Source organism: Oncorhynchus keta, chromosome 11 (genome assembly GCF_023373465.1).
Source record: "Oncorhynchus keta strain PuntledgeMale-10-30-2019 chromosome 11, Oket_V2, whole genome shotgun sequence".
NCBI lineage: Eukaryota > Metazoa > Chordata > Actinopteri > Salmoniformes > Salmonidae > Oncorhynchus > Oncorhynchus keta.
The window spans coordinates 51416368-51428739 of NC_068431.1; the positions used below are offsets into that span (position 1 = coordinate 51416368).

At 45.2% G+C, this 12372-nt stretch overlaps 1 protein-coding gene across 4 annotated transcripts in view; it reads right to left on the reverse strand.

Annotated features, from left to right (window-relative positions):
• The window catches only part of LOC118390553 (bifunctional heparan sulfate N-deacetylase/N-sulfotransferase 1-like), a 107768-nt gene that overhangs the window by 13471 nt on the left and 81925 nt on the right, over positions 1-12372 (reverse strand). For all 4 annotated transcript variants that reach the window (XM_052457439.1, XM_052457440.1, XM_052457438.1 and 1 more), the window contains 5 exons: positions 5285-5372; positions 4806-4960; positions 4417-4602; positions 1328-1456; positions 918-1100 (listed from right to left, as the gene is read on the reverse strand). In XM_052457439.1, the coding sequence (XP_052313399.1) occupies positions 918-1100; positions 1328-1456; positions 4417-4602; positions 4806-4960; positions 5285-5372 (741 nt within the window). The remainder of the gene's footprint in view (positions 1-917; positions 1101-1327; positions 1457-4416; positions 4603-4805; positions 4961-5284; positions 5373-12372) is intronic.

The window sequence follows — 12372 nt, forward strand, 5'->3', positions numbered from 1 at the left end:
CCAAGAAAGCAGTGAGGGGGTGTACAAACATGCGGCACAATGGTTACAGGCAACCGTATCCACCCTGTGGGACCAACGATGCCTATCGGAGGACATGTAGCTTTTAATTCCGCTCAAATGAACCCAACCAGTCTAGTCCAACAGAGGTTTGAGGGAGCGGACTCAAACCTTTGGTTACTGATTCACCCCTTGATCAATTACGCTTGTACAAGAAAGGACTTGGGAGAGAACCCGTAGTCAGTATCAGGCAGGCTGCCTTTTCATTGGTCTTCCTGAGCGGTAAGTAGCCTTCAGTGGATCTGCGTGGAAAATAGTTCAGAGCCGCCCTGCGAGGCGAGCATCTTCATGTGCCTCGGGGTCAATCTGCATGTCAAGCGGACGCCAACTGCCTTCAATCTACCTGCCTCCTTCCCCTCAGTCCCCACTGACATCTATGAGGTGACCAGGATATCACATTAATCCCAAGACACTTAACACGGTGCTGTGATGAAGAAGCCTTTGGACCCAGGCAGGCACAAGTTTGCTCCAAACTTCAAAGGGAGCCGGCCGGCACACATTAACCTCTCCACTTTGTGAGAACTCAATATTGACAGTCAGTATGAGCAACTGCCAAGATGGCACTTGGACCTCTTCGGGAAGGAAACCTGTCTTCTCTCTGCGTTGATGGGAAACGGTGTCGGAGAGTGGTACTGTGGAAGCAGGAGCACCACAACACCACAGTTCAAAGAGCCAGCCTCTCCTAAGCTGTAGCTACCAAAATAAGATTTGCACTGTATGACGCAATGGAGTCAGAAGGCAACATCTCTTCTATCTAGCCTTCTCTTAAGTGACAGCCTGGTTTATGATAGTCCCGAGTTCCAAACACCCAGTGACCCCACAGCTCTCATGGCCTCTCACACAAACACACACACACACACCTGCCAGATGGGGTCCCTCTCCTCGGGGAAGATCTGGAAGTAGCGCTGGGCCAGCTGCACAGGCGCCAGGGTCTGCAGCCGCAGGTTGGTCCATGTCTGGAGGAACTTCACCAGGTTCCTAAAGGTGTACAGACCGAGACGGTCGTTCCCGTAGTTGGACAGGTGGGTCATAAAGATGCTGATCTGTGAGGATGGAATGGGAAAAAAAAAAAACATAAAAAAAGAGAACGACATTCAGAGGGGGAAAAAAAAGACCACGCAACGCACTGTCGTCTCCAACTACCCTAGCACAAAATGCATTTCAAAAAGGGGGGGGAGAAGAAATAAAAAGGTTTTCAAAACAGCACAATCCGTGATGGCGAAATGCATTTAACTCCTGATGCTAGTGGTGGAGGTGTGTCTGGTCTCACCGGGTTGAGGAGCACCGTGAGGAAGAGCTCCCCTCCGCTGATGAGTTTGTCCAGCTCCTTGGGTCCTCCAGGATACTCGTTGTAGAAGATGGTGTGAGTGAACAGGCCACACGTCTGCCTGGGCAGCACCTGCAGTGCATTAACACACACACACACACACACACACACACACACACACACACACACACACACACACACACACACACACACACAATCAATATTGCATAGCAACACATCTGCACAGTGGGGAGTGTACGAATAGAAGCAGACCCTGATACCCAGTGGATAACTAATCAAATACACAAAAGTCCAAACATGGCCACTCGGTCAGAAATGCTTGAGGACACTCTTTATTCCTCTGGGTTGTCTACACTTCCAGCTCAGGTGGTTCAATATCATTATCCCAATAAGCTAGAGTGGTCACACTGTCATTGTGGAGAATGAAATATGACGTAGCTCAATTTAGTCCGTCAGCGAACCCATTTCTCGATCCTAATACAAAGTCTCTGTCCTAACATAGTTAAAACACAACAACCCGCAAATCGGTTCGCATCTGAGCACACAATCACAGGAGCAGAACGACCTGAAAAAGCATCGCTCAGCCGAGGTGCACGGTGTATCAAGTCGTGCCCTGTCATAGCTGGGGCTTTTCTCTCTCTCTCTCTGATTTTTTAAAACACAGAGTGGCTAACGGCCCCGCGCTAACGGGAGCCACAGACTGCTGATTAAGGGGTAAAGAGGGAGTGGAAGAAAGAAGAGGAGGGAGAGAAAAATAAATAAATCTAGGTTTACACCTCAGAGGATCTCTGCCAACTACCCAGTGAATATTTCACAGGGACGTGTGGAGGTCGGAATTAACGTCTCCGTGACATCCTCGCACTCCTCCACCAGACAATGAATAAATAACTGAAAACGGCTGGTGCTAGAAAAGGGGCCTTCTAACAGGGATCAGAAGTTAACATCCTAAACACATTGTGTATAAAGAAAATACAAAAAGTCTTTCAGCTTTAAAATGTATGAGACATTTGAGTGTAAATATCTTACCCATGCCAAGCATATGGACAGAAAACGACACTTCGTAGAGATACCGTAAATAAATTGGCATGGACAGCGATATTACATTTGTCTGAAAACGACAACGTTTCTCGTCACTTCACAAGCCAAGCAGTTGTCTTTGTTGATTTTGGCAGGGGCTGTCATCGCCGGTGAGATTTGTCATGTAGAGAGAGCTTAACATAGCAATGTCCATTATGATCATTCACACGACTGTCTGTGTCAGCGGGCTTCATTTCCTGGGAAGGGGAGGGAGGGGTAAAACACTGATGGAGAAGGGGAGTGAATAGACCACGCCAGCCTCACGGCGTGGCAGCATGTCTACTTCGGCACGACTGCGTCTTCCCTTTCCTTCACGCTCCTCAGCGCCGTTACCACGAGATACACCAAACATGTTCAGACACACCGAAAACAAAGCTTTGTCCTCTGAAAGGCACATGCCTTTCAATATCAAGCACTTACCAGGAGCCAGAGATTTTATCGATTAACATAACTGGGCGACCTCTGAACCAGAGTTAAAAGAATCAAACAACCTCAATTTAATACTTCTCGTTAAATTATGGAACACAAAACCAAGTCTTTGACAACACAGATCATTTCAAGAACAGCTAGTTTATACAGTGGGGCAGAAAAGTATTTAGTCAGCCACCAATTGTGCAAGTTCTCCCACTTAAAAAGACGAGGCCTGTAATTTTCATCATAGGAACACTTCAACTATGCCAGACAAAATGAGAAAAATACATACAGAAAATCACATTGTAGGATTTTTAATGAATTTATTTGCAAATTGTGGTGGAAAATAAGTATTTGGTCACCTACAAACAAGCAAGATTTCTGGCTCTCACAGACCTGTAAGTTCTTACGGTGAGAACGGTGAGCAAAATCCCAGAACCACACGGGGGGACCTAGTGAATGACCTGCGGAGAGCTGGGACCAAAGTAACAAAGCCTACCATCAGTAACAACCTACGCCGCCAGGGACTCAAATCCTGCAGTGCCAGACGTGTCCCCCTGCTTAAGCCAGTACATGTCCAGGCCCGTCTGAAGTTTGCTCGAGTGCATTTGGATGATCCAGAAGAAGATAGGGAGAATGTCATATGAAACCAAAATATAACTTTTTGGTAAAAACTCAACCCGTCGTGTTTGGAGGACAAAGAATGCTGAGTTGCATCCAAAGAACACAATACCTACTGTGAAGCATGGGGTGGAAACATCATGCTTTGGGGCTGTTTTTCTGCAAAGGGACCAGGACGACTGATCAGTGTAAAGGAAAGAATGAATGGGGCCATGTATCGTGAGATTTTGAGTGGAAACCTCCTTCCATCAGCAAGGGCATTGAAGATTAAACGTGGCTGGGTCTTTCAGCATGACAATGATCCCAAACACACCGCCCGGGCAACGAAGGAGTGGCTTCGTAAGAAGCATTTCAAGGTCCTGGAGTGGCCTAGCCAGTCTCCAGATCTCAACCCCATAGAAAATCTTTGGATGGAGTTGAAAGTCCGTGTTGCCCAGCAACAGCCCCAAAACATCACTGCTCTAGAGGAGATCTGCATGGAGGAATGGGCCAAAATACCAGCAACAGTGTGTGAAAACCTTGTGAAGACTTACAGAAAACATTTGACCTCTGCCATTGTCAACAAAGGGTATATAAAGTATAGAGATAAACTCATTAAAAATCCTACACTGTCATTTTCTGGATTTTTTTCCCTCATTTTGTCTGTCATAGTTGAAATGTACCTATGATGAAAATTACAGGCCTCTCTCATCTTTTTAAGTGGGAGAACTTGCACAATTGGTGGCTGACTAAATACTTTTTTGCCCCATTGTTCATAGAACCTAGTGTGAGAGAGAGAGAGAGCGCGAGCGAGAGAGAGAGAGAGAGAGAGCGAGAGAGAGCGAGAGAGAGAGAGAGAGAGAGAGAGAGAGAGAGAGAGAGAGAGAGAGAGCGAGAGAGAGAGCGAGAGAGAGCGAGAGCGAGAGAGAGCGAGAGAGCGAGAGAGAGAATTAGGATAGGGGGTGATTGGGCCGAGTCCTTACACTGATGCCACTGTGGTAGAAGCCTCGTCTGAAGCGGGCAGGTTTGAGGTGGGGGTACTCCTCCGTGCTGGTTACCTTGATGCCCCACACCTTCTTCCAAGCGTCGTACAACTGGACGTGGACGGGGTACACCCCAGAGTGGTGGGGAGCCACAGCGTAGCCCATGTTGGTGGGGATGCCATGCTCCTGGGCGGAGAGAAGAGGTTGATCCAACACATTATCATTTAATTCACCCATGCTATTTTTCTACTTAAAAAAAAAAAAATCAACCCTAACAGGAACATGCATTTTTTAACAGCCACCCATCTCTCAGTATCAATATAACAAAACCCTCAGTGTGTAGAATATATAGAGTGTGTGTAAAGACTGCAGAGGCCACCCCAACCTACCTGCGCAAACCTCCTGTTGAGCAGCATCTGTTCGGCCAGCACGGATTGGTTGTGGAAAAGGTGGGGCTGCATGTGGCTCCACATGTGGGGGAACCACCAGAACTCTTTCCCATAGGAGAGGAGCAGGTCATCACCCAGGTCCTCCTCATCCGTACCTGGAGCATAGAGACAGAGAGAGACTGGGAGTTTAGTCTAGTCTACACATACGCAGGCATAGGTGTGTGGTGGTGATGAAAACCTAGCTATTAGCGCCGTGAAATTTGGAAGTTGATTCATTAATAAGCATAAAAATGTGCATTTTCTCCCCCTGTTGTTGACAATCGATTTATACATTTTCTTGGTGATATACCTCATGATGAATGGTATGCTCTGGAACATGCGAGGCTTGGATTGTCTGTCGTGAAACATTCTATTATAAGCTCTGCCCTGGGTTTGCCTATACAGTCATACAGTGGGTAACCAACTGCCTGTCCACTCACCAGTATGGAAGAACTTCCCAGAGAAGCCCAGGTTGAAGGTGAAGTTGGGGACGACGGTTCGGAGGTAATTCTGGGTCTCCAATAGGGCCTGGACAGAAGGGGACATGGATAACTGTTAGGAGTCATTCACATGCATTACATAAATTATACACACTGCCGTTTAAAAGTTTGGGGTCAATTGGAAATGTCCTTGTTTTTGAAAGAAAAGCACATATTTTGTCCATTACATTTTTTTTATTTCATCTTTATTTAACCAGGTAGGCTAGTTGAGAACAAGTTCTCATTTACAATTGCGACCTGGCCAAGATAAAGCAAACCAGTTCGACACATACAACAACAGAGTTACACATGGAGTAAAACAAACATACAGTCAATAATACAGTAGAAACAAGTCTATATACAATGTGAGAAAATGAGGTGAGATAAGAGAGGTAAAGGCAAAAAAAGCCATGGTGGCGAAGTAAATACAATATAGTGAGTAAAACACTGGAATGGTTGATTTGCAGTGGAAGAATGTGCAAGGTAGAGATAGAAATAATGGGGTGCAAAGGAGCAAAATAAATAAATAAATACAGTAGGGAAAGAGGTAGTTGTTTGCGCTAAATTATAGATGGGTTATGTACAGGTGCAGTAATCTGCTCTGACAGCTGGTGCTTAAAACTAGTGAGGGAGATAAGTGTTTACAGTTTCAGAGATTTTTGTAGTTCGTTCCAGTCATTGGCAGCAGAGAACTGGAAGGAGAGGCGGCCAAAGGAAGAATTGTTTTTGGGGGTGACCAGAGAGATATACCTGCTGGAGCGCGTGCTACAGGTGGGTGAAAAAAGTATAACATCAAATTGATCAGAAATACAGTGTCGACATTGTTAATGTTGTAATTGACTATTGTAGCTGGAAACGGCTGATGTTTTGTGGAATATCTACATAGGCGTAGAGGCCATTGTCAGCAACCATCACTCCTGTGTTCCAATGGCATGTTGTGTTAGCTGATCCAAGTTTATCGTTTAAAAAGGCTAATTGATCATTAGAAAACCCTTTAGCAATTATGTTAGAACAGCTGACAACTGCTGTGCTGATTAAAGAAGCAATAAACTGGCCTTCTTTAGACTAGTTGAGTATCTGGAGCATCAGCATCCGTGGGTTCGATTGCAGGCTCAAAATGGCCAGAAACAAAGAACTTTCTTCTGAAACTCGTCAGTCTATTCTTGATCTGCGAAATGAAGGCTATTCCTTATGAGAAATTGCCAAGAAACTGAAGATCTCGTTGATCTTCATTGTAAAGGGTTTAAACACTGTTTCCCATGCTTGTTCAATGAAACAAACAATTAATGAACATGCACCTGTGGAAAGGTCGTTAAGACACTAACAGCTTGCAGACAGATGGCAATTAAAGTCACAGTTATGAAAACATAGGACCCTATAAAGGCCTTTCTACTGACTCTGAAAAACACCAAAAGAAAGATGCCCAGGGTCCCTGCTCATCTGTGTGAACGTGCCTTAGGCATGCTGCAAGGAGGCATGAGGACTGCAGATGTGGCCAAATGCAATAAATTGCAATGTTCGTATTGTGAGATACCTAAGACAGCGCTACAGGGACACAGGAGAGACAGCTGATCGTCCTCGCAGTGGCAGTCCATGTGTAACAACACCTGCACAGGATCGGTACATCCGAACATCACACCTGCGGGACAGGTATAGGATGGCACCAACAACTGCCCGAATTACACCAGGAACGCACAATCCCTCCATCAGTGCTAAGACTGTCTGCAATAGGCTGCGGGAAGGTGTACTGAGGGCTTGTAGGCCTGTTGTAAGGCAGGTCCTCACCAGACATCACCGGCAACAACGTCACCTATGGGCACAAACCCACCGTCGCTGGACCAGACAGGACTGGCAAAAAGTGCCCTTCACTGACGAGTCGCGGTTTTGTCTCACTCGGGGTGATGGTTGGATTCGCGTTTATCGTCGAAGGAATCAACGTTACACCGAGGCCTGTACCCTGGAGCTGGATCGATTTTGGAGGTGGAGTATCCGTCATGGTCTGGGGCGGTGTGCCACAGTATCATCGGACTGAGCTTGTTGTCATTGGTGGCAATCTCAACATTGTGCGTTACAGGGAAGACATCCTCCTCCCTTGTGCCCTTCCTGCAGGCTCATCCTGACATGACCCTCCAGCATGACAATGCCACCAGCCATACTGCTCGTTCTGTGCGTGATTTCCTGCAAGACAGGAATGTCAGTGTTCTTCCATGACCAGCGAAGAGCCCGGATCTCAATCCCATTGAGCACGTCTGGGACCTGTTGGATCGGAGGGTGAGGGGGCCATTCCCCCGGGAACTTGCAGGTGCGTTGGTGGAAGAGTGGGGTAATATCTCACAGCAGGAACTGCCAAATCTGGTGCAGTCCATGAGGAGGAAATGCACTGCAGTACATAATGCAGCTGGTGGCCACACCAGATACTGGCTGTTACTTTCGAGTTTGACCCCCCTTTGTTCAGGGAAACATGATTCCATTTCTGTTAGTCACATGTCTGTGGAACTTGTTCAGTTTATGTCTCAGTTATTTCATCTTGTTATGCTCATACAAATATTTACATATTTACACACACACACACACACACACACACACACACACACACACACACACACACACACACACACACACACACACACACACACACACACACAAAAAAAATCAGTATTCAGAACCCTTGACCTTATCCACATTTTGTTACAGCCTTATTCCAAAATGGTTAAAATATGTTTTTTCCTCAATCTTCCTCAATCTCCACCCAATACCCCATCATGACAAAAACAGGTTTTTCAAAATGTTTGCAGGGAGGTGACCAATAACCCAATGGTCACTGACAGGGTTCCAGAGTTCCTCTGTGGAGATGAGAAAACATTCCAGAAGGAGAACCATCTCTGCAGCACTCCATCAATCAGGCCTTGATGGTAGAATGGCTGGACGGAAGCCACTCCTCAGTAAAAAGCAAATGACAGCCCACTTGGAGTTTGCCAAATGGCACCCAAAGGACTCAGACCTTTAGTTTTGGAATTGTTAGTTAGATTACTTGTTGGTTATTACTGCATTGTCGGAACTAGAAGCACAAGCATTTCGCTACACTCGCATTAACATCTGCTAACCATGTGTATGTGACAAATACAATTTGATTTGATTTGACCATGAGAAACAATAGTCTGGTTTGATGAAACCAAGATTGAACTCCTTAGCCTGATTGCCAAGCGTCACATCTGGAGGAAACATGGCACCATTCCTACGGTGAAGCATGCTGGTGGAAGAATCACGCTGTGGAGATCTTTCTCAGAAGCAGGGACTGGGAGATGAGTCAGGATCGAGGGAAATATGAACAGAGCAAAGTGCAGAGAGATTCTTGATGAAAACCTGCTTCAGAGCACTCAGGACCTCAGACTGGGGCGAAGGTTCACCTTCCAACAGGACAACGATCCTAAGCACACAGCCAAGACAACGCAGGAGTGGCTTTGGACAAGCCTCTGAATGTCCTTGAGTGGCCCAGCCAGAGCCTGGACTTGAACCTGATCGAACATCTCTGGAGAGACCTGAAAATAGCTGTGTAGCGACGCTCCCCATCCAACCTGACAGAGCTTGAGAGGACCTGCAGAGAAGAATGGGAGAAACTCCCCAAATATAGGTGTGCCAAGTAGCGTCATACTGTACCTAAGAAGACGAGGCCGTAATCACTGCCAAAGGTGCTTCAACAAAGTACTGAGTAAAGGGTCTGAATACTTATGTAAAGGTGTCATTTCAGTTTTTGCTTTGTCATTTTGGGGTATTGTGTGTAGATTGATGAGGGAAAAGACTATTTAATCCATTTTAGAATAAGGCTGTAAGGTAAGAAAAAAGTAAAAACGAAATACTTTCCGAATGCACTGTACATGAACTCTTTTGGATGTTTACTGGACAGAGATATTGGGGTGAAAGGTAGGCGAGAGATCTGAAAGAGCCTTTTGCTCTACATCTTCCATGTGACTTAGATCGCTAGACCACCCCAGGCCACCACATATGCATTCTTTATCGGTCAACCCAAGAAGCACTGTAGTTAGCAGTAGTATTTCAGTCCACACATTTTCCCACCGGCACAGACAGACACATGCACTCTCCCTCCCTCTCTGACAAACACACACTGATGTGAGTTGTTTATTGTGCCTCCAGCATCTGTCTCATCATCCCTCTATACTTCATTACCCTGTCCACATTCACTTTGCATCTGGGTCTATTTGCTTTTTTTGAGGTTTAGCCCCTCTCTGCGACAGCTCAAAGCCTGATTCATATTTAACACTGTGGTGGCAGACAAGACAACACTGCTTTGATTGTGTTTGTGTTTCATTCCCTGATCTCCCCCCCCCATTCACAGAAAAACAGTCCATTGCACCGGAATGGGCCTCTCAGACGAAGAATACGAGAGGAGAGATAAACAACACAAACGACGCAAAGCTGCGTCTGTATCAAATATTCATGCTGTAGGGCCAGTCTGCGGACGCCCCTTGAACAGTGACTCATCACAAAGCAAAGCCGAAGATGGTGGTTGAGCTGAGCTTCACACCCTGCTGCTGCTGCTGTGGCAGGGAGGGGGTGTTAAAAGGCCTGGACGGCTAAGAAAGGCTGGATGGACAAAGGCTGTCCTCTGGGTTGGAGGGAGAGAGAAAAAGATGTGGACAAACACTGGAGGGCGGTTCCTGACCTTCAGTTTGAAACAAGTGTTTGACTGGGGAGGAGGCTGTATGGGATTCCAGTCTCACAGTCTTATTAGACATAAGGTGATGGGTCAGGTAATAGGTTAGGTTTAAATGATAAAGTCAATATCAACGTGACTTGAATTTAAAAGAGATAGCGCCTAGACTGGTGCAAGGGATATGGTAGAACGGAACTCTTGCCAATGTTTACACCAATCCCATGCTTCAACTTTAGTGGGACATGTCAGAAGAATCAAGAACGGTTACCTTTATCTGAAAAAGGTTTCAGAGCAATCCTCTACGGGGCTTTGCTGTTATCGACCGACCACTGGAGGTTCACGGTTTGCTATTGCTTAAACTCGGAGTTCGCCCTTTGGCTAGGTCATCTACCTAGCGTATTTCTTCCCTTTTAGCTAGCTTGTGAGCAAGCAAGGTCCATTTCAAACCTCACCATTTCCTGACAGCATTTACCAGACAGATTCAGTGGCTTGAAACACCTCAAAGCATGAAAGCCCCATGAAGGTTTTGCACACAGTTTAGGAGAAAAAAAAAAAAACTAAAACTAACATAATTCACAATGGTTTTGTTTTGGAGTCAAAGATAGTTAATTATTTTATTTCAGTTTACTAAATAGTTTTTTTATGACTAGTTTTAGTCTTAGTTTACTATAATAACCTTGGCACTATCACACAGTAAAGCTTTCTGGGAATATGTATGCCAGCAATAGAAAAGGGCAGATTGATAGACAACAGATTAGTGATTGGCAGAGGTGTGGAGTCGAGACACAAATTTGATTACTTGAAACTCGAGTTGATAGGAGAAAGAAAACTTCAATTCATCAGTCTGAAGATTTATCTGACCAAGTTGAATAACCTTTTGCAACTCATTTTGTGGCACAGAGTCTCCGTGGATTAGGGTAATGTGGGGTAACAAGCCCCCCACACGTGAGAACAATGTCCAATTGCTGGCACAGTTTGGTATGTGGATGATGATCAGGCTTAGGCCAACAAACTATGAAGGGAAATAAGTGACTACAGTTTACACTTATTTAATTAAAGTTTTTTTTTTTTTTAGAAAATGGGCATTTTCCCCAAGTACCGAGGTAACTGCATCTTGAATGTTGACCAATGACCAGTCATTAGCATTAGTGACGGGCACACATTAGTGTTCAGAAAGCGCTCGTTTCACTTTCTCAGTTTTTCCCTGGCACAAAACAGTAGCCTACCTATATTAATATTATCTATATAAAGTACCATTTGGCAATCTGCCACAGACGCATCTTTGCCACAACAATAGGCGACAAATGGTGATTTCATTGATCATTTTCACATTTCAGATCGGCCTCGTTTGGGTGGGTTTTAATTCTATACCTCAGGTGGTGGTACCGGCTATATGTCTAAAGATGGCTGTAACGTCGCACTACCTTCAATACTTATGGGATGAAGAAGTAACTAGGGCTGTTACGGTGACCGTATTACCGCCACACTGTCAGTCACTCGTCATGACGACCGCAGTTAAATTCCACGTGACCGTTTAGTCACGGTAGCTAGGCTTCTCCAACCTCTGATGCTGCTGATGGTCAACATCCCGCAGATGGTCTATATTGCTCAACTTTCCTCATATTAAGCACATTGCTTATGTTTACAGCAGGAGGATAGCCTACCTGGCTGGCATGAAAATTAACCATGAGAAAAACATCCTCCATTCCCTATTTAAGTGCATTAGATGACATGTATTTTCCCCGTGCCCATGTTCTGAGACAGGTGCCTGATACTGGTCCATTTTAAATCAAAACTCATTTCAAAAAAATATTACGTAGTATATGTAAAGACGAGATTCAATTAAGAATAGTCTGATGGGTGACAATTACTAGCCTTTCACTCGTGAATGATGCCCAACTTGTGCGCAGTAAGGCAAGAAACAGTGCAGGCCCTTTGCGACTTTTTGAAATTGTAGTCACACACCTCATGTAGCCGAGCCCATAGGCCTATATGTTTTGATACGATTTGTATCACAACTAAAGTGGCCAAATAACGTCTTAAAATTAAAGCACATGAATCCACTTTACAACCAATGTAGTAGAGCTTAACTGGCATACATAGGCGGCGGCGCATGAGTTTCAAGTTTGAGGTCACGTTTGAGAACGGTGTTTTCCCACTACTGGATTGCATTTTGGAACATTCACGCGTATAGCCTAGTGCCGCGTGCGCATTGCTGCGCTTATTATGTGAAGAAATAGCCTAATAGTTTATCAACATTTTTAAACTTAATGTTCTGATGTGTTGCATCAGCCCCATTGCTTTTTTAAAAATGTGACGTGAGTGGTTGTATTAATTTGGGATCGATCGCATCCCACGACTGTCCGAGACGATGTTT